General features: G+C 45.7%; 2 protein-coding genes across 3 annotated transcripts in view; one reads left to right on the top strand and one right to left on the bottom strand.

Moving 5' to 3' along the window:
- Nucleotides 1-1058: 1058 nt before the first annotated feature.
- Nucleotides 1059-20284, top strand: MEST. Of its 2 annotated transcripts, none has more exons than XM_032401564.1 (12): nt 1059-1134; nt 10312-10466; nt 12332-12411; nt 12797-12874; nt 12985-13121; nt 13298-13356; nt 14467-14507; nt 15041-15111; nt 15363-15464; nt 16011-16087; nt 18022-18085; nt 18986-20284. In XM_032401564.1, the coding sequence occupies exons 2-12, from the start codon at nt 10313-10315 to the stop codon at nt 19101-19103; spliced, it is 981 nt and encodes a 326-aa protein (XP_032257455.1). In that variant the 5' UTR covers nt 1059-1134; nt 10312; the 3' UTR covers nt 19104-20284. The 2 variants fall into 2 exon arrangements, with proteins under 2 accessions (XP_032257455.1, XP_032257454.1); XM_032401563.1 differs by lacking the exon at nt 1059-1134 and adding an exon at nt 6470-6719.
- The window catches only part of COPG2 (COPI coat complex subunit gamma 2), a 94528-nt gene continuing 88510 nt past the window's right edge, over nt 20280-26297 (bottom strand). Inside the window, exons 21-24 of the mRNA XM_032401562.1 lie at nt 22502-22599; nt 21611-21749; nt 21262-21360; nt 20280-20794 (exon numbers count right to left, since the gene is read on the bottom strand). Coding sequence (XP_032257453.1) covers nt 20664-20794; nt 21262-21360; nt 21611-21749; nt 22502-22599 — 467 coding nt within the window. The 3' untranslated portion in view covers nt 20280-20663. The remainder of the gene's footprint in view (nt 20795-21261; nt 21361-21610; nt 21750-22501; nt 22600-26297) is intronic.

The raw sequence follows: 26297 nt of genomic DNA, 5'->3' as shown, positions 1-26297 counted from the left end.
TGTTTGGGAGGAAGTACAATTAGTAATGTTTGGTTAGATTGTGAAGTTTTGGGGCGTGGGACAGGTGGAAATAGTAAGAGAGAAGATTCTAGAGGAAGGACCAGTGTTTTGCATGCCAAGCTAAAGAGTTTGAATTTAGCATTGGCAATAGGGAGGCAGAAAAGAGTTTTAAGAAAAATCACTGGCAGGTGTGTGAATGATGGGTTAGAAAGATGTGATGGTGGAGACCTGGAAACCAATTAGAAGGCAGTAGTCCAGCTGAGTGATAATGAGACCTGAATAAGGACAAATGGTAGTGGGAACAGAGGGGAGCCAGATGAATTTAAGAGACATTTGGGAGGTAAGATGAAAAGGAGGGGGAAAGAAGGAACTTGCTGGCATCTATACCCAAAGCTGCCAGGCTCTTTAGCCTCATTCCATTATGTTACAGGTATTGGTGATTGTGTGTGGGAGACTGGAGTAAATGGTAATATCATTAACCAAGATAGAGACTATAGAAGGAAGCACAGGTTCTCGGGAGTCTGTTTGTAGTGTGGGAAGGAGGACATGGAGAAAGGGTAGTGAATTTAACTTAGTCCTTGTTGAGTATTAGATGTGTGTGCACCATTCATGTGAAGACGAACACAAGGCAGGCAAATGTATGCATCTAGAGTTTGGGGTAGAGGACAGGGCTGGTGATGTAGACTGGGGAGTCTAGGGTACTATGAGTCGTTCGGTACTATGAATGAATGGCTGAGATATAGAAGACTCGCCAGAGATCTCTACATAGTTAATAACTACCCAAATATCTGTTCTTTGGCCTTCAGTTTATCACGTGAAAGATAAGGCCGTATAAAATTTTATTCTCATTTATCCATTAGATTCTTCTCAAAGGCACAGCCTGCCATTTCATACCCTTAGCAATAGGTGGCGCTGACGCCCGGCAGGGAGAAGGCGGCTGCACAAGTTGGGTTGGGGGCGAGGGGCCGGTGCACGGAGGTGGCGACGCTCTAGCCCAGAGCCGGGTATTCGGTGGCTTGGCCGGGTCTTCCCTGGGGACTGGGGTAAGGCCCAGAACCTCTGGCCGCAGGAAGCGCATGCGCAACCGTTTCCCCCAAACATGGAGTCTTGTAGCCCAGGTCTTACCTGAATCAGGTAAGAGACGGGCGGGGGAGAAGTGACCCTCCACCCTCACCCTCCCAGGCCACCCGGAGAGTGGGTATGGCCACACTTGGGGTATGTGGATAGTGTGCGTGGAGCACACACCCATCCTGGGGACCAGGCTTTGACTGATAATGGCCCAGGAGGGCGTGAGGAGATGCTGGGGCGTGCAGGACCACGCTGGGGTTCGTGGGTGGCTGCGCGAGGTGTGCGCGCCACACGAGGGCCACGTGGGCGAGGTCCTCGGTCGTCATCTCCCAGAACTTCGGGGTCGAACGAGAACACAAAAGTCCCCTAACCCTCGCCCTCGGCGTGACTGCCCTTACATTAGTCGGCTTGACCGCCCCTCCGGGGAACCGGGACTCGAGTTCCTGGGAAGCTGTGCCTTCCCACTCCGGGACAGCCGTGGTGGTCGTGGTCAGGAACGTGGCAGCCACAGGGGCCCGGGCGAGTGTGGGGTGCGGGGACGCGGCCACACGGCTCAGGCGGGGTAGTTTGCCCTGGGAGTTGGAGCCACTCGCGGGGCGGTGCCAGGCAAGAGTGGTAGTAACGGGACTCGGGAGGCAGCGCTGCGGAGTAGCGTGGGTGGGGGCACTGGAGGGCACGGTGGGGGAGGACAGCTGAAGGTGTGAGGTGATGATAGCGATCGAGGAAAAGCGAAACACCTGCTTCTGGGTTGACTCATCCAGGCTGGGGGAATAATCTAATGTGGAAAGGAGTTTAAAAAAAAAAAAGGGGGGGGGGGGGAGTTGTGTACCGTAGTCCTCTCTTCCCCAGGCAGCTAGGAAATTGCTTGTCTGTCTGAAAGAAGGTAGCTGTTTTCCTTAGAGGACTGTGGTGAGCATCAGATGAGATAATACATGTGAAAGGCAAAGAGCTATAAAAATGCAAGAGACAATTTTATTTCGAATCCTTCAACCTATTTATCTTATCTGTGTGAGTGTGTAAGATGTACTGTAAGGTATGGACCAGTGGGATAGGACCAGGTGTGGGATTATGGGATGTGCCCAGTAACGCAGAGGGTGTGTAAAGATACGTTAGGGGGGCCCAGTGACACTGTAATCTATAGTAACAGCTCTCTGTCGCTTAGGTTCATTTTATCTGGTTAATGGATTATTCACCTTTTGCTTCTCTACCACACATCTTTTGATCTTTTTGCGACCAAAGACTTTCACCCAAAAATGAGCCTGAAGAGGAAAACACCAGTCACTTTTGGGGTATATTGATTAAATTTGGCTGAGAGGGAGGTTTATGTGCTTGTATTGATGATTTCAATTTGTCTTGCCCTCGGCATGAAACATCATGTTGTACAAAGAGTTGTGGGCTGAGGAACACCCAGGGAAGACCTAGCTCTGGATTTGACCCTTCAGTAGAGGGGTCACCCTGGCCAAGTTCCAATACCTCTCTGATTCTTAGTTTCTGTCGGATGGGAAAAGACCTTTAAGGTCATTGGTGCATTCTTCCAGAGCTTGCATACCTGCCACAGGGTTACCCAGCCCCTAGTGACGGGGATCTTGTCACGTCCCAAAATGGCTGAGCTGCTCAGTCTCTCCAGACAGACCTGACTGTTGGAAAATTCTTTATGTTGAATCAACATCTGTTTCTCTACAATTTGCACTCATTGGAGCCATACAGAATAAAATGTCTAATGCTGCTTCCACAAATATTTGAGGACTACTAACACATTTCCTTCTTCCACTTACTCCACAAGGCTTCTTTTCTTCCAACTAAACATGCCCAGTTATTTTAAACAGGGAGGCAGTGTGGGGTATTGGAAAGAACGCCAGCTTCGGAGCCAGACACATCTGTGTTCAGTTCCCAGCCCTTTACATACTAAACTCGGTGCTCTGAGCTGCTGTATCTTTCTCTGCAAAATGTGGATGAAAATAGTCCTCTTGCTGAGTTATTGTAAGGATTAGGGATAAATTGGTGAAGATCCATGCTTAAAATATGAGAGCGGTTATACCTTCAGTGACATAATTTGCAATGCATTTTAGGTGATCTCTGAACAAATTCCTGTTTAGGTGTCTCTTAAACTGCTTTGTAAAACAGAATAAAATACTTTCTCTGAAGTCTGGCTAGCAAAATAGAGTAGGATTAATTTATTCCTGGTGCTTCTCTAATGACATTCTGCCATCTACAATGGCATTTTTGGAGCCATATCACATTGACTCACTGTCACCTAAAGCTCTAAGTCTCTAACACGTGCTGATGTTCAACCAAATTTCTCCCATGTCGAACTTCTTCCATTTATTTGAGTCGATAATAATAGATGGCTCTTCAAAGTGGCAGTCGCAGTTCTGTCTCATTGTCTTCAGAAATATCCTTGTGCTTGTCATAGTGTGGTTCTCAGACCAGGGTTAGAAAAATGTGATTATCGAACGTAGGGTACCAGCCCCGCTGATCTCATATCGCTGTTGTACAATGAATGCTGAGCTTTCGACACTAATTTTTGCACAAATCCGAGGTCTTATTATGTGGGACCATCTTAGAATTGGAATGTGACAGGAGTGTCTGATAAGCTGCTGGTTGAGGGAATGCGCTGCATGGGATGTCATGGAGTGTGGTGTCTGTATTCCAGAACTGAAAGAGTGTACTGAGAGCAAGCCGGAGGCAGACTTTGGATTTATGTATGGTTACATGTTTTCTCAGGCGCTTGGACTGTTTTATACCTTGGGCTAGATTCTCCCTGGTGGAGGAAGCTTCTTTCTGGAAGTAAGGCAGGCACATTTAGGAAATTCATTAACCCGTTGGCTCCTGGGGCATTGTTGCTAGCATTTTCTCCCTCGACTTTGGAAAGCAAATTCCCGGCTTTAGCGAAGCCGACCTCTCCTAGTATCCTCTGCATTGTTCAGACTCCTTTGCCTCTGCACTGGAGGGTCTTCCGAACAGGAATGTTTTCTTCACCTAAGCAAGTTCCGGGTTTGAAGTCCTCAACCCTCGATTCCTCCTTCTCCAAGGAAGTTTTTCCTAGCCACTCTGTTTCTCTTGAGCACCCGACTCAGAATTCCTGTTGTCTTCAAGAGCTTCCTTGGTCCCCTCTCTATCCCTCCCCCCAGCAGTTTCTCGTATCTGCCCACTTGTTCTGTGGCTTTCAGAATAAGATCCTTTGTAAGCGCTCAGTCCATTAAATACAAAACTGCCTTCATCTTGGGTGCTGGTGCTCCTGGTGCGGTGAGAATGAAAGTGTGGAATCCGTAGGACTCATCGGTTCCATTGACAACAAATACGAAAAAAAAAAAATGCAAAGATTGTTATTGTCTTAATTAAAATGGGAAAACCTTTACTCCGTTGAGCGGACTGATTTAAATTTTGCTAAGTAATTAATTCAGTCTTTAAAAGGTGGTAGTTAGTTAAAACAGGTAATCTTTTGTTAAAGGGAGTAATTTATATTTTGGTAAGTAACCAATTAAGTCCATAAAAGGTTTACATCCATCTGTGGCTTCTCATTTTCTTTAGGACAAATTCCAAACTCCTTAGGATGAAATATGCGTTGTAGCCTTAATTTTTTTGCCAGTCCTTGCGGAACCCAAAGGACTTGCAGTTTTCCCCAAAGGTTGTGCAGTCCCGCGCCTCCGTGCTTTGCAAATGCCGTCCCCTCTGGTTGGAATGCTCTTTGTCTCTCCGGTAAACGTCTATTCATCATTCAAGACAACCCTCCCTCCTCCCCTTAATTACTTCCTCCCCTGTGCGCCCTCAAATTCTTGTACTTATTCATGCAGTATTTATTAGGGGCCTGCTTTGTGGCTGGCACTGTGGCGGGCTCTGGAGATACAAAAGGTGAATAATACTTGGGTTCGGCCTTTGAGGGCCTTACGTGTTAGGGGGAGGGGGCCAACCTGTCACAGAATGTTGCCAGGAAATTAAAGGGAAAATTTAAGCAGCGTCAGTTCTTGTCTGTCTTCCCCACCGGATGGTCAACATCTTGTTCTGGGGCAGGGGCCATTTCTCATTCATCTTCGTATCCCCGGCTTTTAGCTCATTGTAGGTGCTTTAAAAAAGCGTTCGTTTCATCGGACACCAGAAGTGTACCCTGGATTGCGCCACACGTTTTGATGACAGCTCATAAGTGGTGGTTTCTCCTGTGCCTGGTTGGTGGCCCTTACCTCCCAGTGCAATGTTAGGTGCTGGGTGGCCTTGGGTCGGCTCGGATGGACTGGCCTTTTGCGATTTGTGCTTGGCTGCGCTCTGGGCTACGGAATGGCCCGGGCTGGCGGGCGTGAGTGGAAGGAGAGGCTTGCAGCGCCCCCGCTGGAGGGAGCCGGCACTGCTTGGGCTGCCTGGCTCGCTCGCATCGCTCGCATCCCGCGCGCGCCTTCGTCAGAGTTTTAAGTTTATAGTCAGAATATGAACATAAACACTGTGATTCTCTACACTTTTATTTTCAGAGGCATAATATATGCCTTTCAAAGGATTATAGGTGAAGAAGAAAATTCCTTCCCTCTTTCCTGTACCGCTGGGGCCCTTGCATTGTGATTCAATCGTACATCTAAAAAAAGGGGAGTTTTAGTCTCATAATTGTGAAGATCATTATTTCTGGCGCGGTACGGGCCTTCTGCTGGGAGCGGGTGCTGCGAGAGGGCTGCGGTGGGGTTCTGGCATGCGGGCCACGTAGTGCTGCTGCAAAGGAAACGTGCCTGGCGCCGTGGCCATGACCATGGTTGAGAGAGAGAACCCAGACTTTTCCCCAAGTTTTGCCCTTCTGGCTTCCTAACCACTGTCCCCCGAATCAACCGATGAGATTGGTAGTAGGCCCAGCAGAACTTATCGTTCCCTAGCCATTTGGTTGTGTCCTTTCTGCTTACCCATAGTTAGGGACCTAGGAGGGGTTGGGTACTCAAGGACCGCTGCTTTGGTCTGGGTACTCACGTAGTTCAGAACCTATGCCTCGGTGTGGTGCAGACTGAGAGCAGGTACCACAGTTGGCCGCCCCGAGCCCCACTGCACCTGAGGTCGAGTGGCCACCTCGGGGTTGGGGGCATTGTGGGTGGTGGTCTGTGGTTGGGGGTGTGTGTTGGGATTTCGGGATCTGTGGTCTTTTCCAGCGGCGTAAACTCAGCAGAGGAGGATTTCTGCTGCGGAACCGGGAGCTCAGGGTTGGGGGGCCTGTGAGGGAGCAGCGGGGTGCTGGCAGGGGTCGACAACCCTAAAGGTGCCCCCTAGAGGAGCTGCTGTGAGAAGGATGCTCCATCCCTGCTGCGGCGGCAGGGCTGCGGGGAGGGGCCGTGGGGAGGGGCGGTGGCCGTGGCGGGAGGGGCACTGCGGCGCGGTGGGCGGGCCAGGGGCGGGGCGCGGGTGGGCTCTAAAAGTCGGTGCCCACTCGCTCGACACTGCCGCGGCAACCAGCACATCTCGGTGCTTCCTCTGCGGCAGCCGCACCTCGCGCAGTGCCGCAGCGCACGCCCGGGTGGCTGCTCGCTGCTTGCCGCGGCCGGCGCCGCCCTCGCAGGCTGTAGGCTGTGCCCGGCTGCCGGCCGGCCTGCCCTGCTGCGGGCGCTGCGGCGCGCGGTGCCCCGGACCCGTGTGCCGGGCGGCATGGGATAAGACGCGGCCATGGTACGCCGAGATCGCCTCCGCAGGTGGGTGCACGCGGCAGGCGCGAGGGGGTGTGGCTGGCTCCAAGCCGCCGTCCCGGAGAGGGTGCAGGCTAGCTGGTGGGGACTCTGTGTGTCCGTGCCATAGGTGTGACTAGAACTGCCAGACCGCGACTCCCGCAGTGGAGGGAAAACCCCCACCCGGGGTTTGTGTTGGGGGGGAGACGCACCTGCCTGCCCTCTGAGCCCTGTCTGCCTACTTGGGAGGGGATGTCACTCCTGCACGCAGTAGGATATTGAGCTGGAGATCTCCCAGATTTGGTATTTCTGTACCCTGGTATTGCTCTGATGCGATTTAGGATTTTTAGACCCCAGCGTCGCCGTGGCGCAATTTAGGATTTTTAGACCCTGGCGTCACCCTGGCACGACTTAGGATTTCTAGACCCTGGCGTCACCCTAGCGCGATTTAAGGTTTCTAGATCTCGGCTTCGCCCTAGTGAGACTTAGGATTTCTAGACCGCGGCTTCGCCCTGGCGCGATTTAGGATTTCTAGACTGCGGCTTCGCCCTGGCGCGATTTAGGATTTCTAGACCGCGGCTTCACCCTGGCGCGATTTAGGATTTCTAGACTGCGGCATTGCCCTGGTACAATTTAGGATTTTTAGACTCCGTCTTCGCCCTGGCACAATTTGGGATTTTTAGACATCCGGCATCGCCCTGGCGCGATTTGGGATTTTTAGACCCCGGCATCGCCCTGGCGCGATTTGGGATTTTTAGACCCCGGCATCGCCCTGGCGCGATTTGGGATTTTTAGACCCCGGCATCGCCCTGGCGTGATTTAGGATTTCTAGACCTTGATATTGCTCAGATGCAATTTAGGATTTTTAGACCCGGCATTGCTCAGGCACGATTTAGAATTTCTAGACCCCAGTGACACCTTGGCGTGATTTAGGATTTTTAGACCCCGGCATTGTCCTGGCGTGATTTTGAATTTTTAGACCCCCGCATCATCTTGGCATGATTTAGAATTTCGAGGCCGTGGTATTGCTGTGGTGCGATTTAGGATTTCTAGACTCCGGTATCACTGTGGCGCGATTTAGGATTTGAAGACCGTGGTATTGCTGTGGCGTGAGTTAACTGCATAGGTATGACTAGAACTTGCAGTACCGTATCACCGAGGCGTAAGTATTTTACAGATTTCTGTAATGAGAAGCTAAGTGAGAATGATGATGTGATCAAACTGTCATAATGTTACACATGAATTGTTTGCATTGGTTTACAAAGTAGTTCACAGCTTCACCGCGATGCTGGAAGGTGGCAGGTTTGGTGGTATTAAATGTATTTTTTTCCTCTTTACAAGACGAAGAAATCAAGGCTCGGAAGGGTTGATTAATTTCCAGAAGGTTTGTTACCTGGGTTTGCTGAATTTATACTCTTGACTTGTGGCTCATCAAGTAATGGAGATTTTGGTCAAAAAATGATTAATCCCATTTGGCTACTGACTGCCAGATTGCTTCCCTACTAAAAATCCTAAAATGTCGTTAAGGGCATTTTTACCGAGTAATTAAACCAGAAAAAGGCTTCCTGAAAGGTTGCCTCTTTTCTTTCTTGGAGTAAAAAAGAAGGAAGGTATAGAGGGTAGGGGTGCCCAAGAGTGGAAAATGCACAGTCGTTGCCCCCGAGGCTCCTCCCCCCTCTCCCCCCTCCACCCCTCCACCTCACCCTACCCCACCCCCCTCCACCTCACCCTACCCCACCCCCCTCCACCCCCCCACGCCCCTTTACCCCACCCCCCTGCACCCGACCCCCCTTGCAGGGAGCCTCCTTCTGCTTGTTCCTCTAGTAGCCCCTCCCTGGCTCTCTGCTGAGTCATTGCAGATATTCGTCCGCTGGAACCCCTGAATGAATGAGATGAGAAGCGGGGCGGGCGCTGGGGGGGTGGGGTGGGGTGGGAAGGAGTGATGAAATGTGAACGTGCAAATGTAGGAGCTGAAGTATGGGACAGATGATAGCTAATGATACACAAACCTGATACTTTTTGTCATCTCATTTTTCAAGTAGATACTGGATGTAGCCTGCTGCTATTGTGGGGTAAAAATGGTGATATGATGATGATTGGGGGCATTTTTGGGGAATCATTTATAATATTGAAAGATACAACCAAATCATTGGGTCTGTTTTCTGGACAGCTACTAAGGAGGAAGAAAAAAAAAAAAAGTGCCCTAGTGATGCCAAAAAAAAGAGAGGCGCTGCTCAGAGTCTTTAAGGCACGTGGTGATTTGGCCCCTGTGGGACCACAGCCTTACTTGTTTTAGAGTTTAAAAAAAAAAAAAAAAGGTATTTTGTGAGCTGGATTAGTTTGTGATGGATAGGGATTGTGGCCAGATTACAGGCAAGATGGTGGAAGGGTGTGTATACACACAGAGCCTTTTCTGCCAGGGCTTTAACAGTTCATTTCCCTAATTTATAGCTCTATTTTTTTGACAACTCTTATTTTTATTTTAGAAGGTATTTCCATTCTGGTTATTTTAGAGAACTTCCATTCTACTGATAATTCTTTTCCTGGTGACTATTAGCAGTCATAAACTAGAAACAGAGGGAACTGTGTCTAATTCCTGTTTAGCACTCCTCCTTGTGAGTAGACTGACTTGGACCTTTGAAGTCCTGGGCATGAGAAGGTTGGCTGTGCAAACCAGTGCTTTCCTTCCAAAGACAAAAGCAATTTTCAGATGTTGCCTATGAGCTCTGCCTCATTTTTTTGAGGGGTGTGCAGGGTGGGGGTAGCAATCCTAACAAATTAAATAAATGGGAGCTACCTCAAGAGTCTAAGAAAAGCAGAAATATAATCTGCTGCCCTGACCTCTCAAGAGATTAGATCTTTGGGTCATGACAAAGCTGCTTATGGTGGAATACACAGTGCACCTAGCTTCTTACTTTCGCAGACTGTTTACCTGGAGCAGTTTCTCAGCACAGATCCAGGGAGTAGTACCAAGTGGGGCTTCACTGGGGTCAGAGAGTTGATAAATATTAAAAAATCAAAAACAGCTCTCTGCTTAAGGATATGTGATGCTTTTTTAAACATTAGTAAAAAACTACATATATGTATCTCTCTATATATTTAACATTTTACTGGTGGGGGCTGGTGGGTGGGTGGTAGAGCTTTTAGAATAAATATGAAGGAAATCATTTTTTTCTTTGGGGAAGCTTTGATAAAAGCCAATGAAAAGGTGCACAATACTTAACTTCCTTTTACTTTACATAAAAACCTCTTCAGGTTTTAGGAAAAGCACAGTGGCGGGGGGGGGGGGGGGGTTGTGGGGGGGGAAAAGGGGGGGGGGGGGGGGGGGGGGGGGGGGTGTTGCCGAGGGATTAAAGTGGGAAGGAGAGAGGGAAGATTACGTATTAAAATAATATATTTTTTCCTTAAAATTAGAATGGTGAACAGATATGGCGATTGCAAAGCAGGGAGAGGTGTGCTTACATTCTTCTTGGTAAACTTTCTGCCATGGTTCATATGGAGGGCAAGGTAGTCACTGCATGGTACAGAAATTTCCCACCCCATCTTACCAATTTGGGGCTTGTAAAAGCATGCACAGCATCATCTGACTGCTTACCCCAGGTCTCTGATTTTCTTACAGGATGAGGGAGTGGTGGGTTCAGGTGGGGCTATTGGCTGTGCCCCTGCTGGCGGCCTATCTGCACATCCCCCCTCCCCAGCTTTCTCCTGCTCTTCACTCATGGAAATCGTCAGGCAAATTTTTCACCTACAAGGGACTGCGCATCTTTTACCAAGGTAAGAAGAGGACTGCTGGAGCACCCTCCATGTATAATAGGTTCCGTGGGTCCCACTGAGGTACTCATTTTGGGTCTGTTGTTGGTTTCTGTTGCCCCTCAGTCGGGGGCGGGGGGGGGAATCCCTTTTTCTGTGTAGTGTGCTTGAAGGAATGGGTTAATTCCCCTCAATAACTCCATAGCAGGGAAACTCAAAGAAAACTGTTGGGGGTGGGGGCGATGGAATTGAGATTCTGATTTCTGTAGAACTGACTTTCCAGTGTCATTTTTCTTCATAGCCTCATTTGTACTGATACCACTTTTCTCTTTTGGGCGCCCCTAGTGTTCAGTAGATAGCCCTACCACTGGTTCTGTTTCCCTCCATCCCTGATTTCATTTTATTGTTTTCTGTAAAGATTATGTTATATGCATAACTAAATGTGATTTAAGCCTTATACCTTTGTATAGATTAATTTGCTAATGATAATTATTATGACTGCTACTTATCGTAATTACCATATGCTAGTCATTGAATTATGTTTTCAACCTTTGTTATTATCTTTAAGATTAAATATCTTTACAACAGTACTTGGAGATGGATGCCATTAACCCCATTTTATAGGTAAAGAAACTGAAACGAGATTGGAAAAGATATCTTTTGGGCGGGGGTCAAGAGCAATAACGAAAAATGTTTGTCATAAACCGTTTTTCATTATTGCTCCTGACCTCCTCTCATTTGCTATATTCAAACTAAGTAAGTATATACTTTTCTTTATATTGGTCATTTGGTTGTTTCTAGTTTTTCAATGTTTTAAATAGTTAATGTTGAAGGGAAATCTTCGTGTATATGTTTATTTTTTCCATATATTTTCAAACTATACTACTTGTAAGTGGAATGATTTTATTTGCATGGGTTCTCAAGAATAAGTATATTTTTAAATTGCTTCTAATTATTTTTGCAAACCTTATCAAATCTCATGCCACTGGCAGGATGTATGAATGTGTCACTTTTAATCTAATACTTTAAAAGCAAGGCATTTTACTGTTTAAATGTTTGGCTAATTTAAAAGATGTTTCTGCATTAAAAAAAGTTAATGTCAGTACTGCTTAATCCTATACTTGTTAGAATTGTTAATAGGTTGAGCATTATGCTTTTGACACTGGATTGGCTCTCCCCGGGGAGAAATAAAAGTGCTGGACAAACAAAACAAACTAAGGTGTCCATCAGGTTGAGGAAGAGTTGCTATATTTTAGAAAATTTTTGTGAGGCCCTTAATGATAAGGTACAAAGAATCTGTAGTGTTTATGTTGTGATTGTATACTTTTTTTTTTTTTTAAGATTTTATTTATTTATTTGACAGAGAGCGTGCACAAGTAGGGGGAACGGCAGGCAGAGGGAGAGGGAGAAGCAGGCTCCCCACTGAGCAAGGAGCCCGATGCGGGGCTCGATCCCAGGACCCTGGGATCATGACCTGAGCTGAAGGCAGACGCTTAATGACTGAGCCACCCAGGCGCCCCGTGATTGTATACTTTTAACTGTGCAAGTTTACTTTTACTGTGGAAAAACAATTTACATATTGATAATACAGAATAAAGGAAGAAATGGAGAAATACTTTAAAAAAATCTAGGTGAAATGAAGCAGACTGCCTTCCAGTATTTTCATATAAAGTGTGCTATTTACAAGTTTTTAATATATAAAAGAAAATAATCAAATGCCTGTTTTTACCTAAAGCAGTAAGCTTCCGTTTTAAAAAGGAATTTGTTATTTTTATTTCATTAATTTAGGTAGGGTTTCTTGTCCTTTATACCAGGTTACTTCGATTTTAATATTTCCAAGGTTATTTTTATAGGCAGTCAGCCTAACGGATTTCTTTCCTTCTTCCCAGACTCTGTGGGTGTGGTTGGAAGTCCTGAGATAGTTGTGCTTTTACATGGCTTTCCAACATCCAGCTATGATTGGTACAAGGTAATGAAATCAGATTTCTAGATCCTACTCTGTCTTTAAAAATCCAAAATCAAGGATTTTGTTGTCAGCACTGGAAGGTTCTTACGTATTTGAATTGCCTAGTAAAATAGGATTAAGTGTAGAACTGTTTCTCATTTACTGTAAGGGAGTAAAAACTCTGGTGATCTGGGAAGGATCATTGCCAAGTTAAAAATGCTGGAGTTTTCCCCTGAGTGGAGATTAGGAGTAAACCAAGAGGATCATCTGTGGGCCCGTGGTAGTTGCATGAGATTTTCCCTTTATCGAAGTCTGTTAAGCCAGGATGGGAATGAAATTCCTGTGCTGTAGGTCGGAGGAGAGGAGGTGCAGGATCACAAAAGCCGGATCATCTCTTTCTTTCTTGTAGATTTGGGAAGGTCTGACCCTGAGGTTTCACCGAGTGATCGCCCTTGATTTCTTGGGCTTTGGCTTCAGTGACAAACCAGTAAGCAGCATCTCGATGGGACCGGTGTTGGGTGGGGGAGGGGGTGGACGAGGCCAGACGGATCTGCGCTCCTGAGTTCCTCCGGTGTAGCTGGGCTTTCCTCTCCCTAGAGGCCGCACCACTACTCCATATTTGAGCAGGCCAGCATCGTGGAGGCGCTTCTGCGGCACCTGGGGCTCCAGAACCGCAGGCTCAACCTGTTGTCTCACGACTACGGGGACATTGTTGCTCAGGAGCTGCTCTATAGGTCAGTGAGGGCACAGACACTTCTGTCCTAGTCCCGGGTCTCACTGGTGGAAGAGGCTGCGAAAGTAAATTGTTCCTGGGTTCCTTCTGGCCCTTTGCCCTCTTGGGAGTTTGTCTTCAGGTGCTGGGTTGGTGTATGTCCATTCAGTTAGATGTGTTTCCCTCGCCTGTTTCTAGGTTCAAGCAGAATCGATCCGGTCGGCTTACCATAAAGAGTCTCTGCCTGTCAAACGGAGGTAACTGCCGTGGTGGTGGGTGGAAAGGGAAGTGCAGCCTCGAAGGGCCACGGGTAGATGCTACCTCGACATCTAAGTGGTGATCTGACGAGACTGCAGGCAGACACATCTAAACCAGAGGCCCTTGGCCTTTTTGTGCCATGAACTGCTTTGGTGGTCTCATGAGATTTATTGACGCTTTCTCAGAAGAATGTTTTTAAATACGGAAAATAAAATGAATAGGATTATAAAAGAAACGGATTGTATCAACATACAGTTCATAAAAAGCTGTGTTGTAGTAATAAGTGCTTCTTTGTAAAAGCATCGCATAGCAAGGCTTATGGGAGGTCTAGCGAGCACTGTGCTGGGCAGTGAGGCGCGAAGTGACGTTTTGCACCCTGCAGCAGCCGCACTGGGGCATGCACGTAGCTGTGATGAAGCCACACGTACTGGGTACTCCTCTGGTTTGTTGCACAAACTTAATTGGTAGCAGTGCCAAGTTTCAGGTAGAAATTAGTGAACCTCTGATTAGACCTTTTGGAGGGGTTTCTTTTTCTTTGTGTGCCATGGAGCACAGCTTGTGAATCCGTGAATAATCCACATGTCCCCTGAATACCATAAGGGCAGATTGGGACAGGAGTCTATCCCTTTATCAGCAATGCTCAGGGCTTTCTCCCATTGACCCTTAGAAAAATGGAAAAGGAAAAACTCTCGTTCCCCCCCACCCCCCACTCCGTCCAGGGACCTACAGTCCCTGAAAAAAATCTGGTGGTTTCTTTTGTAGCCCAAACCGTTAACAATACTAGGTGCTCTGAGGAATGGTTAGAAAGGCCAAGGGGAGTCAGGGCTTAGTCATCAACATTATGGATGATCATGTACATTATCTTTCCCGTTTCTCTACTCTTACAATGGGGAAAGTAATCCCAGTGGGATAGAATTTGACCTGTTAAACACAGAATTCCTTGGAGAAGTAATTAGATGACAGAAGTAAGTCTTATTTGTAATCCTGTTCCTGGCAGTGATGGCCCCCAAAGGTGACAGTAAATAGGGACGATCGTCTCCGATAATAGACCTATGTTTGGCCTAAAGTTGTTGGTAAATGACTAACGTAAGTCTCTTTTTCTCCTATAGGTATATTTCCTGAGACTCACCGTCCTCTCCTTCTCCAAAAGGTTGGCTACTCCAGTCACAAGATCTTTAGTTTTTAAGATGTCTACCAACATAAATAACGCTAGGACCTATATAAGGGCCATACCTGCTATAATGGGCCATCGTGAAAATCCTCTCCTCAGGAATTTACATTTATAAAGTTAGTTTTTTCCTTCTTATGCTGATAAAGCAATGGAAGCGGCCTCTAGGTAGAGCCTCATTTCTGAGAGTAAGAGATCAACAAATATTTGGAGAAATAGAGCTATCTAGAGATTTGGATCATTAGTGTGATGGCTGAATAGATCAGATCCTAAAGTTGAATACATCAGTTAGAAGGCTTAGGGATTTAGTGAAGTGTAGAAATGTAATCTTAAAGGGAATTACAAATAGGTTTTGTCTTCCGTGAGATAATAGGTAGGCAAAACAAAAAACGAAAAGCCAATAAACATTTCGGTAGAAGGACATTTGACTAAGGTCCTTTTTTAGTTCCTAATATAAAACTTTTGTCCTGGTTAGTGGTTTTCTTTCTCTAAAATCTTTACTTCTTTACCTACAGCTTCTCAAAGATGGAGGCATGTTGTCACCCATCCTCACTCGATTGATGAACTTTTTTGTATTCTCCCGAGGGTAAGTCATTGTCAAAGATTGATTTACTATAGCCTGGGAACAATGTAGTGAAAAGTTGCCATTAAAATTCTGGGCCAAATCCTAGGGTTTGATACTTTAAAACAAAGATGTTGGCCACCTGCCAGGGAAGTAGTAGAAGGAATTCATAAATCAGTTAAGGGTCAGACTTGCGTGACCTGTGAGGTTCCAGTCATATTTGACATTCTGGATTCTTCTCACGTGTGTCTTCCTGCTCTCTCGGGCTCTTTCAGTCTTACCCCAGTCTTTGGGCCGTACACCCGCCCCTCTGAGAGTGAGCTGTGGGACATGTGGGCAGGGATTCGCAACAACGACGGGAACTTAGTTATCGACAGGTAAGAAATAACACTTTGCTTTGGTTTCCAGAGCAGCTGTTTTTTGGGGGGGGGGGGTGTGGAGTGGGGAAAGGTCGAGGATTGCTTGTTTTGTTCCTTGCTGGCTTGTTCCCTCTCTCTCTGACCTGTGAGGCAAACCAAGAAGTCATGCACTGTTCTTTCTAAGAAGAAAGAAATTGAGAGTAGTGAGCCTTAAGCATAAGCCACGTGGCACACAAAGTTTAGATAAACAGCTGCAAATTCTAATGCTAATTCTGTTTCTAACTGGCCGGTTGACTTTGGCAAATCCTACTTTGGGCTTTTTGTGAATATTAAATGCCTCTAATTGTCTAATCATGGTTGTGAAAGGAGCCTAGTACATGTCTTTCTTTTTCATGTCTTTTCTGTAGCAACAGTGACTGAGAAGGAGAGCTTTCCGTCTTACACAAAGAATGCTCACGACTTGATCCAAATGAGAATGTAGCAGCTTTCGTTTTAGGATGCCTTTGCATACCTGTAACAATAAAGATTTCTTGTTCTACTCTTGCTGACTTCTCTGTCCTATAGTCTCTTACAGTACATCAACCAGAGGAAGAAGTTTAGAAGACGCTGGGTGGGAGCTCTTGCTTCTGTAACTATTCCCAGTGAGTATTTCTACCTTATGTCTTGATAGGACTGAGGGACTATGGGTCTCAAATAATTGCCAGATTTAGCAAAAAAAAATACGAGACACCCAGCTAAATTTGAATTTCAGATGAATAGCAAATACTTTTTTAGAATAAGTATGTGCTTTGCAATATTTTGACGTATTTATACTTAAAAAAATCATTACTTATATGAAATTCAAATTTAACTGGGCATCTTTTATGTAATCTGGCAGCCCTGCTCTGCACATCTGGAAGAGCAGTGACGTGCGCTGTAGAGTGAAGCGTCTGAGACAGCGAGATGCTCCTGCAGGGGCAGCTGGTACCACTGTCAGCAGCGGGAGCGGGGCTGCCTTTTGCGCCGTGCGGCGTGTGGCTGCCACGTTACATGCTGAGTTGCCGGGACAGAAGGCGGTTTAGATGACTAATCGAGAGGCTGTAGGTGGTTTCTCCTCATTTGTCTCTTCAATCTTATAGATTTAAAAAGAAAAAAAATCAGTGCAGTGTCTCATACATAGTAGTGCTCCAGAAATTAGTGGTTGCTTTAAAATGTCAGCGGTCAGTTGTAACTGGAGAGAGACCTAAGTAATGACGGTATCCTGGATTTATAGGAAGAGAACATGGAGCGCGAGACTTAGTCCTTTTGGTTCAGGCACAGAGGAGCTGGAGGAGGGACTGAGTGTCTCTGTACAAGAGGACTGTCCCAAATGGACTGTTGGCTTATTCCCAGAAGTTCCTTATAACCTACTTAGTGAAAGAAGCTAGGTTTTCTAGCATAAATCAGTGGGACTACATCAAACTGAAAAAGCTCTGTACAGTAAAAGAAACCATCGACACATGGGAAAAATATTTGCAAACCATCTATCTGATAAGGAGTTAATATCCAAAATATATAAAGAATTCATACACTCCACAAAAAAAAATGAAGCCAGTTAAAAACTGGGCAAAGGACATGAATAGATATTTCTGCAAAGAAGATACAGGAAAGGCCAACTAGGTACATGAAAGGAGTTCAACATCACTGGTCCTTAGGGAAATGCAAATTAAAACCACAATGAGATATCACCTTACACATGTTAGCATGGCCATCATCAGAAAGACAAGAGATAAGTGTTGGTGTGGATGTGGAGGAAAGGGAACCCTTGTGCACTGGGGGTGGGATTGTAAATGGGTATGGCCACAGTGGAAAATAGTATGGAGGAGTCTCAAAAAATTAAAAATAGAACAACCATATGACCCAGCGACTCCACCTCTGGGAATATATCCAAAGGAAATGAAAACACTAATTTGAAAAGATGTCTGCACCCCCTTGTTCGTAGCAGCATTGTTTACAACAGCCAAGACATGGAAACAGCCATCAATCAATGAACGGATAAAGCAGCTGTGAGATGCACACACACACACTGCAGTGGAGTATTATTCAGCCATAAAATGGCAGTCTTACCACTGGTGACCATATGGATGGACCCACAAGGCGTTATACTAAGTGAGATAAGTCAGAGAGAAAGAAAATACTGAATGATCTCACTTCTGTGTGGGATCTGAAAAACCCCACCAAACTCAGAGGAAAAGACATTAGATTTGTGGTTACCAGAGGTGTGGGGAGGGGAAACTGGAGGAAGGTAGTCAAAATATACAGACCTGCACTTACAGGTCCTAGGGATGTGATGTACAACATGGCCACTACAGCTAACAAAGTTGTTGAGAGAGTAGATCCTAAGAGTTGTCATCACAAGGAGAATTTTTTTTCTTTTTATTGTGTGGTAATCATTTCAAATATACATAAACCAAACCGTCATACTGTATGTTTTAAACTTACATATAGTGATATATGGCAATTATTTCTCAATAAGACTGGGAAAAAAACCTTTTTTTTTTGAGGGAGGAGGATAGATGTGAGAGCTTTAGTAATTCGTTCCTCTTCTCTTTCCTAGTCCATTTTATCTATGGGCCGTTGGATCCCGTAAATCCCTCTCCAGAGTTTTTGGACCTGTACAGGTGAGTCTCCCGCAGGGGCCTTTGTTTTGTTCCTCATGGTGACAGCGGTGAACAGGATAGCCACTGTCTCTGCCCTCGCTGGCAGTTCATCCAGGAAACATATTAGAAAAGGATGAATTGGGGAATCTTCTTTTCAGAAATGTAAAGATGAAAAAATGCAGTTATCCGTTGTCTTGATTTAGACAGCCTATTTTCACTGTCATGGTTACTACATATTCCTAGGTGTACAGGTAAGAAAAAGCTATCATGTGAACCACGGAGTGAAATACATCTATTTTAAGAAATGTTTGCTTTAGTCTGATCGTAAAGCTAAGTCCTCCACCTCAGCTGAGCAGACGAGTGCACTGTGGGAAAGTGCCTTCTCATCGGTTATTTTCTCTAGGTACTTACTCAGAAGGTGTTGGAATATGAAATCTTGACTATGTCACATAAGACTGTCCCATACCTTCACGTGGCCTAGCAGAAACAACCCAGTAGTAAATAGTGTGCATTTAATTTTAAACAAAGTGCCCTCCCCTCATCCGCTCCCAGGGTTAAGGCAGGTCTGTTGTTATCTTTACTTGGATAGCGAGTTGCTGAGTGGCCCACTTGTTTGATGCCTCATGCTTCTCTAAGGAGCTGGAAGTCATCCTGCTTGGGCAGGTGCTGTAAAGTGTTATATGCTCAGGTTGTTGTCTGTTGGATTATGAACATTGAAGAACTAGTCTGTTTATGTCGTAAATGGAATTGGCAAGTTTATCTGCCTAAGATACAATTCCAAAGTAGAAGGTGAATAAGCTCTTTGTTGGTTCCTTCCAGTGTGGTATGTCCACAAGAGCCTTAACCGGGGCTGCCCACTGGCTTGCATCCGTCCCCTCCCTCCAGCCTTAAGTTCACCTACGTGCTGTTCTCTTCCACTAGGAAAACGCTGCCGCGGTCCACAGTGTCGATTCTGGATGACCACATTAGCCACTACCCACAGCTAGAGGATCCCATGGGCTTCTTGAATGCATATATGGGCTTCATCAACTCCTTCTGAGCTGGAAAGAGTAGCTTCCCTGTATTACCTCCCCTACTCCCTTATCTGTTGTATATTCCACTTAGGAAGAAATGCCCAAAAGAGGTCCTGGCCACCAAACATTATTCTCTCACAAAAGTCCACCTGACGCACATTGGTGATCAGCATATAGTAAAAAGCCCGCAGAAGCTCCGGTTAAGGATGGCCCTAACAAACAGTCCACCTCCCATTTTTCTCACATCTGAGCAAGTTTATGGACTTGCCTTTGCGCTATTAGGAATTTCTTAAAAGTCTTAACACTTCTATGGACTTTTCTGAAATACCTAGAAATGCTCATTTCTGGCCCATCCTTGACTGGAGTCCTAAAATAAAGAATGAGGAGAGGGTGTCTCCTGACCTGTCCTTGAATGGCTTTAAGGGCACATGCGTTTTTAAGTTCTCTAAAAAACACAGCTTCAAGTGAGAGTGAGTCTCCCTTGTCATAACTTGGGATTTCGTTTCATGAGCTGCTTTTAATTATAAACATTTTGTTAAAATAGGTTTTGGTTTGAATAATGCAGTATTTTAAGTATACTTTAAGACTATGATTTACCTACATGTATTATATGTATTTTCTAAGGATACTAAACCAGCAGATACTCTGGCAGAGTAGTGAACCTTATTAAACAGGTTTAATTTCTGAATACATTGAATTAAATTCAGACTATTTACAGAAGTTCCTAAAAATCACAGGATACTAAAGACCAGTAGCATCCGTGCCAGAGATTTACTGTTATTAGCTAACTCTGACAGCGAGTAACAGTCTGACTCTTCATACCTCAGTGCTTCGAGGCATGTCCCTCCTGAGCTGGAGGGGAGGGGATCGTTGTATAGTCCAGGTTACCGGACCGAGTGTACAGAGATTCCTTTTCTGATGACTGATTAACTTAACTTCTCATTGGTTGTCTCAGAGAGACATCCTCTTGTAGCTCAGTAATTCCTGTACTTGACAGACAGGAAAGTTCCAGAAACTTTATGAACAAATTCTGAAAGACCTATGAGCAAATGGTGCTGAAATTTTTTTTAAGCCACAGCTTCACTGTCTTAGTCGAAACAGGAGGATTAAGTGATTATTTTAAATTTTTTTTTTTTATTAGCAACTTCAAGTATAACAACTGAAACTGGAATAAGTGTTTATTTTCTATTAATAAAAATGAATTTTGACAAAAGTGGACTCTGGCTTCCCCTCCCCCACCACCCCTCTGGGATAAAAGCTTTCCAACATTGTCAGGAGCTTTCAGACACACATTAAATTAAAGACTATAATGAGGTTAAGCAGCTGGGGTAGAGGATAGTATTTGATTTGCAAGATCACCCAAAGCTGTACTATCATACCAAAGTTGACCAAGTGTAATAAAAAAAAAAAAATTTACATGCACAAGGACAGATATTTGCTTGATCTGCTGGCTCAGGGCCAAATATTTAATTTGCTTCTCCAAAGACATTAATCTTTAAAAGTATGATTCTGGGAAATTCATGCCACCAGCCTAAAAGCCCACTGACAGTGAAGTGTGCATCGACTTCATCTTGCCCAGTAAACATTTATCCAACAGAAGCTAAGATAACATCTACAGGTGTTCCCTCTTGGCTTCTGACAGTCACCTGCATGGTCACTCCATCTGCTAAGGCCAGCCTGGACCTCACCAATAAGTCATAGCCGCCTCTGTATACACCTGAGAGAGAAAAGCAAGGAAAACTAGATTAAGAACTCAAAACCGGCTCTGAATAATGAAATATGTCATGCTCTGCCTGCACTTCCTTTCTATTATTTTAGTTTAGCTTGTCTAGAGATCTGTGTCTATGGTGAGAATTGAATCCTGTGTACAAACTTTAGTACTCTTTTGTATAGCCGTGATACCAGGCACATAGAAGGTATTCAGTAGTACTGATCTGGAGCACTCAGAGGCAGGTGGCATTGGTATCTGCGGGAGAGACTTAAGGGTTTTAGGCCGAATTCACCTCTTCAAAAAACAGCCTAAGGATAGCCTGCAAATAATTAAACAGCTAAAACAAATTATTCACATTGACAGGGCTGCAGATTGTGACTCCTATGACGGGATAACAGACAGGAGCAGGGCCTGTGCACACCCCTTCCTATTTTGCGACCAAACAAAGGGGAAATGGGATGGCGGTTTCTTACCTGCCAGATAGAGGGAATGGGAATTCTTGTTCTCCGGTACTTTGTCCGACCTCTCACATGGCTGCATGCCCAGAAAGGTGGTGATGTTGTTGACAGCTTCTGTGTTGAGAAGACAGATGCAACCGTATCAGGGAAGCTCAGCCTAGGGGTCTGCCTCCGTCCCAGCAGGTGCTGAGGAGGGAAGCCACCAGACTAGAACCTGGTTGACTCAATTAGATGATGAAGACAGGATCCTGGCCTTTTCAGCAAAATAGTTTATGAGATACTTAAAGAAAAGAGATACTCTGGAATAATAAATATGCCCATTAGGTTTTATCCTGCAATACACCGATAGCAAAATTGTTCTCACCTTCGAGAGTTTTGGTAGAACTGAGGGCAAAGGTCTCCTCTTTCTCAAAGGTGTCTCCCACCTCTTCCCAGGCAGCAGCAAAATTAGGCTTCAGTACTTTCTGAATGTGGTCAGACACGGTCACTTCGAGGTCTTCCAGCTAGTAGGTAACAAGCAGGGCTCAGTAAAGGAGAGTCCTTCGTACACCACAAGGACAGAAGGGACCGGTTAGAATGGTTTTATCATTTGGTGTTCTGTCCTTTGCAGGAGCCTAGGACAAACTTTACCACCAAAGTAGTTTAAGTTCTGTGGTCTAGATAAATCTAATGATGTAGGCCTTAGCAAAGGAAAGCAAGAAAACAGGACATGTGGCAAGAGCTGTATTCAGATCGACACCTATCACCCTGGGGTATAGCAGTCATGCTGCCATACCGAACCTTCGTGTTCAGGCCAGTCAGGGCCTTTGAACGTCACATTCACTCACAGCCTGATACTCGTTAAACTTTTCCCTGCATTTTGTGAAGGCTTTTTCAGTCCATGATGTGACTACATTAGAAGCAAACTAAACGCTGCTAAATAAAAACAGAAAAAACCCAATACTTCAAATAAAACTCATTGATCTCCATGAAAATCATGTAATTGTTTGATCTCTTAATTATCCCTATTATAAAGACCTCAAAAAGTGAGTTTTGTTTTAATCAGTCATTAAGTGGTAAATCCCAATTCTCTTGGGCATGACACACTCCTCTTACAGAGGGGGATCCGTCCAGGTCCTCCTCAGTTGTGATCTGTTTGGGAAGAATGAAAGTCCCTAAGTTCATGCCCGATGTTGCTAGCAGCGTGGTCTCTGCAGGCAGAAGTCCCTCGATGGTGCAAGGGTGTCAGAGTGCATGTCCGGCGGGGGAGACTCACCACGTACTCGTCATCATACCCCTCCTCAGCTGGAACCCCAGTGTCAGGGTCGCAGTCCCGGACCGTAAACTTCATGGTGCAGCTGAAGGTGCCTGCAACTGGGGCCGAAAGGGCAGGCGAGCCCGGGTCAGGGCCGCTGCAGGCATGGGCCTCCGTCCGCAGCGCAGAGCGCCCTCTGCACACGGCGCTGCGTTCTGGGCTGTCGGGCAGAACACACGTAGCCTCTGCCCCCTAGGGTGGTAGCTTCCAGCCTGGGGCTGGCTGGCAAGGCCGTCTCACAAAATGACTTTAAAAACCGTCCCCCACCGTGGCTTAGAATAGCACAGAAAAGACGACATGGGCAACACTGTTTTCGTATTTGTATGAAGCAAGCAGCAAGGGAGAGAACTCGGGGGGCTTTTTGCCACGCCTGTCAAGAGTCTACATGTTGAAAAATGTAAGAACCATTACTTTTAGGAGCTGACAAAGCAAAAAAAAAAAAAGCAAAAAGCACACAGGTCATTAAATTAACACTAAGTACAGCAAGAGTCTCAGTATCAATACTTTATCTTTAGAGTGGACTGACAGTGGGTCCACAGGCCACCAGAATGAATGTGCTTTATGTCAACTTTCAACCTACAGTAAGGAGGTCAGTAATGAGGTTCTGGTATTGGTAGTCATTGTCTTAAAATGGAAAAGCAAGTGAGCCTCATTGTTTGGGGATGACTGGTAGAATAAAGAAATGGAGATCAGGGATACATTTCTGGAAAGGGAAGTCTTCATGAAGAAGATGAGATTTTCTGAACTGTTGGAAGGAGGGGATTTATTAAGTCTGGATGAAGAAAAGGCATTTAGGGTCAGGTACAAAACATACTAGAAACTGGGGAGTAAGAGTTATTTGGGGGATAGGAAGGACAGGAAAGAACAGACTCCGATGTAAAGACCGTATCAGACAAGCTGGGTAATGGGACTTTCATCTGCTCAGTCTCAGCTTTAAGCTCCCTCCCTCCCTCCCTCCCTCCCTCCAGCCAAGTATGTGGTCAGTGTCAGTACATGTTGACATTAGACATGTAGACATTAAATCTAATGTGTCAGATCCTTAGGTAAAAAGATGACTGAGACATGACTTCTGTCTCCAAGAGCGGATTGTGTAGGAGTTAACTAGGAGTGTGTGTGTGTGTGTGTGTGTGTGTGTGTGTGTGTGATAGAGAGGGAGAGAGAGAGCTGCCTGCCTCCCTGTGACACTACAACTCCATGGGCCGTGGGGGAGTGCAGGATTAACAGCTTGGAGAAATCAAAAAATCTGAAAGAATTTAACAGTTTAACAGGATCTCAAAGGATGCAAAAAAGATTTGGCAAGCAGAGGAAGGTACACAATAAAAGGAAAGCGGCCAGAAGGGCCATGGGGTAAGTGGAAATGATGAGAGATACCCTCATGTATAGGTGCTGAGGTGAATTTGTTTAGGAACAAATTTGAAATACCTTGTATTTCAAACGAAGGAGACCAGATATTTTCCAACAGGCCCTGGTTTGCTGAGGCAGTCAAGAGACTGGAATATTAGAAATAACTAAAGCCACCGGTGGGAAGCCTATGAAGAACTGGTCTGAGTTCAGAGAGCAAACGAATTTAATAGAATACCTTGAAAATGGATGATGGTAGTGGTTTGTCCCATATAGGAAAGAGTATACCTGTTAAGACTACAGAATCTATTTCAATGCAATAGGGGCTTGGTCAAAGAATGATCGTGGTTAAATTAGGGTAGGAGAGAAAGGGAAGGAGGAAGAAAGAAGTGGAAGTTAACACAGAGCTAGAGAGGGTCAGTTGAAGTATTCAGAGAAAGAGAGGAGAGAGACGGGATTATGGCAGGGACAAAGGTCATGATCAAGTAAGAATGAGAGGCAGGACAGACATTGAGTAATGCAAGATTATATGAATCCCAGTTTGGTTCTGATTAAGCAGGGAGGCTACAGGCAAATGAGCAAGAGGAACAGGAGATAACTGGGAACAAGGGTAGATCACAGCCTGGGCAAACTGGTTGAATTTTATGTATAAGTAAGGACATAAGACACTTAATATATAAGTAAGTGACACAGAAACAGATTAAGGAAGCAAACAGGAATAGTATTAGAATGTTTCTGAAACTTTTGTGAGAAATTTTTAATTAAATGGTTTGGTTGATAGAAGGAGAGATTACAGGGCATCTAAGGTGAACTCCAGTAAAACCACTGGTAGCAATCTATTGGTGTTGCTAGAAAGGATGGCTAACACTGGGTGATGAGGAGAGGGAGTGAGGGGGGCCTTTCATGGCGAGAGAACAATATTGAATCCATTGCCATAACAAAGTTGAGAACTTCATGAATGAAGCCCGGCAAATAACCAAAGGGAAGAAAGGCAGAATGCCCTGGAGATCTACATTAAAATTCTTCTCAGACATGAGGCTTGTCTTAAGAGGACTGACTGAAACGAGAGTCAGCTACTGAGGAGACCTGTGTGAAAGAACACAAAATGAGAGAAGAGAGATTCTGGAAAGGAAGTCAGGAGAGAGACGTGGGGCGGGGTGCAGGACATGCAGTGTAGCGAACGGCAGAGTGGAAGATCCGGTGGGCAGCTGCCAGGTCTCAACCACTGGAGGGGAGACTGATTAAATAGGACATGGGGCTATGAGGACATTCCAGAAAGCTTTGTTGAAATAATTTAAAGGCTGTAGCCAATGGAGCTGGAATTAGAAAGGGGTAGAAGGGCTAGATGTAAAACAGACTAACTATAGCAGTCCATGCAGGTCTGGACTGAACTGAGAAGGAATGGATGCCGTACACACTGTGTAGGAAATCCAGGCAGGTGGATGCAACTTGAGGAGTGAGTGCTAAAAATGAGGAGCAAATACCCACCAGGAAAGAGCGCTGAATCCCCGGGAATGCTCTACACATGGCTGGAGGGATGTTGAAAGCGAAGGTTTTTCTCCAGGACAAATGCAGGGGAAAAGGAGGAAAGGTACAGAAAAAGCAGCATTTAAGTTGCCCTCAGACGGAAAGGAGTCACTAAGGAATGACATAACGGCTGGAAGGACGGGACATTCCTGGGCCACCAGTCATGACACAGTATGAAGGAAAGGAGAGGCTAGAAGCAGAGAAAAGGAGACACAGTAGTGGAAGGCCCACGAGGCAGAGCAGGTGAGGGATGAAGAAGGTCTGGAATGGGGCATCTTGTCAGAGCTCGAAACAGGTCACTGGTTACATTTTGGGTGTTGTGAGTAGGAGAAGTATAAAGAAAGCGTGAGGAGCAAGGACTTGAGTAGGAGGCAGGAGTGGACCAGATCTCGGAGCACCCATTGGGAGGGAAATTGGGAGTTGAAGGACTTAGGTGATAGGGAAGTTGATGAAAAGCTACTGCTGGTGACTTTAGAGATCCGGGGCTTGACTCAGTAGAGTGCATGGAGGGGGTCGGTCCGGAGAAGAGCTGACTGTGCCATGGGGAACGGCTGAAGAGGATGAGGGAGCACATCTGAAGAGAAGTGTCTGGCACCCACTCCTCCCATCAAGAGGGGGCAAGTAAAGGAGGGCTGGGTGAGGTGTCACAGTTTACTTCATGAAGTGCCATTAAAGTTGGTTGCTCTTGGAAGCTACCCGCTGTGTGAGGACTAAAAGTGACACTTCCTGGGCAAACCTGTATGAAAATAGCACAGAGGAGAAGAGAGAAGCTGGAGGCTAGAAGCCAAGAAGGGAGGGCACCTAAGGTGTGGAGCGGAACAGAAGGTGTGAGGAGGGAAGGGCACAAAGGGCCAGGCGGGGGGGGGGGGGGGGGGGGGGGGGGGGGGGG

The sequence above is a fragment of the Phoca vitulina genome, unplaced genomic scaffold (genome assembly GCF_004348235.1).
Source record: "Phoca vitulina isolate PV1807 unplaced genomic scaffold, GSC_HSeal_1.0 scaffold4, whole genome shotgun sequence".
Lineage (NCBI taxonomy): Eukaryota > Metazoa > Chordata > Mammalia > Carnivora > Phocidae > Phoca > Phoca vitulina.
Note: the sequence above shows the minus strand (reverse complement) of the source record. Positions and strands in the feature narration are given on the sequence as shown.

What these genes read in the sequence shown, in the direction of transcription:
- MEST (XM_032401563.1), top strand. Translation starts at nt 6,694, where the DNA reads ATGGTACGCCGAGATCGCCTCCGCAG. An exon ending in CCAGCTATGATTGGTACAAG is followed by an intron (nt 12,412 to 12,796) that starts GTAATGAAATCA and finishes TCTTTCTTGTAG; the next exon opens with ATTTGGGAAGGTCTGACCCT. An exon ending in TCTCTGCCTGTCAAACGGAG is followed by an intron (nt 13,357 to 14,466) that starts GTAACTGCCGTG and finishes TTTCTCCTATAG; the next exon opens with GTATATTTCCTGAGACTCAC.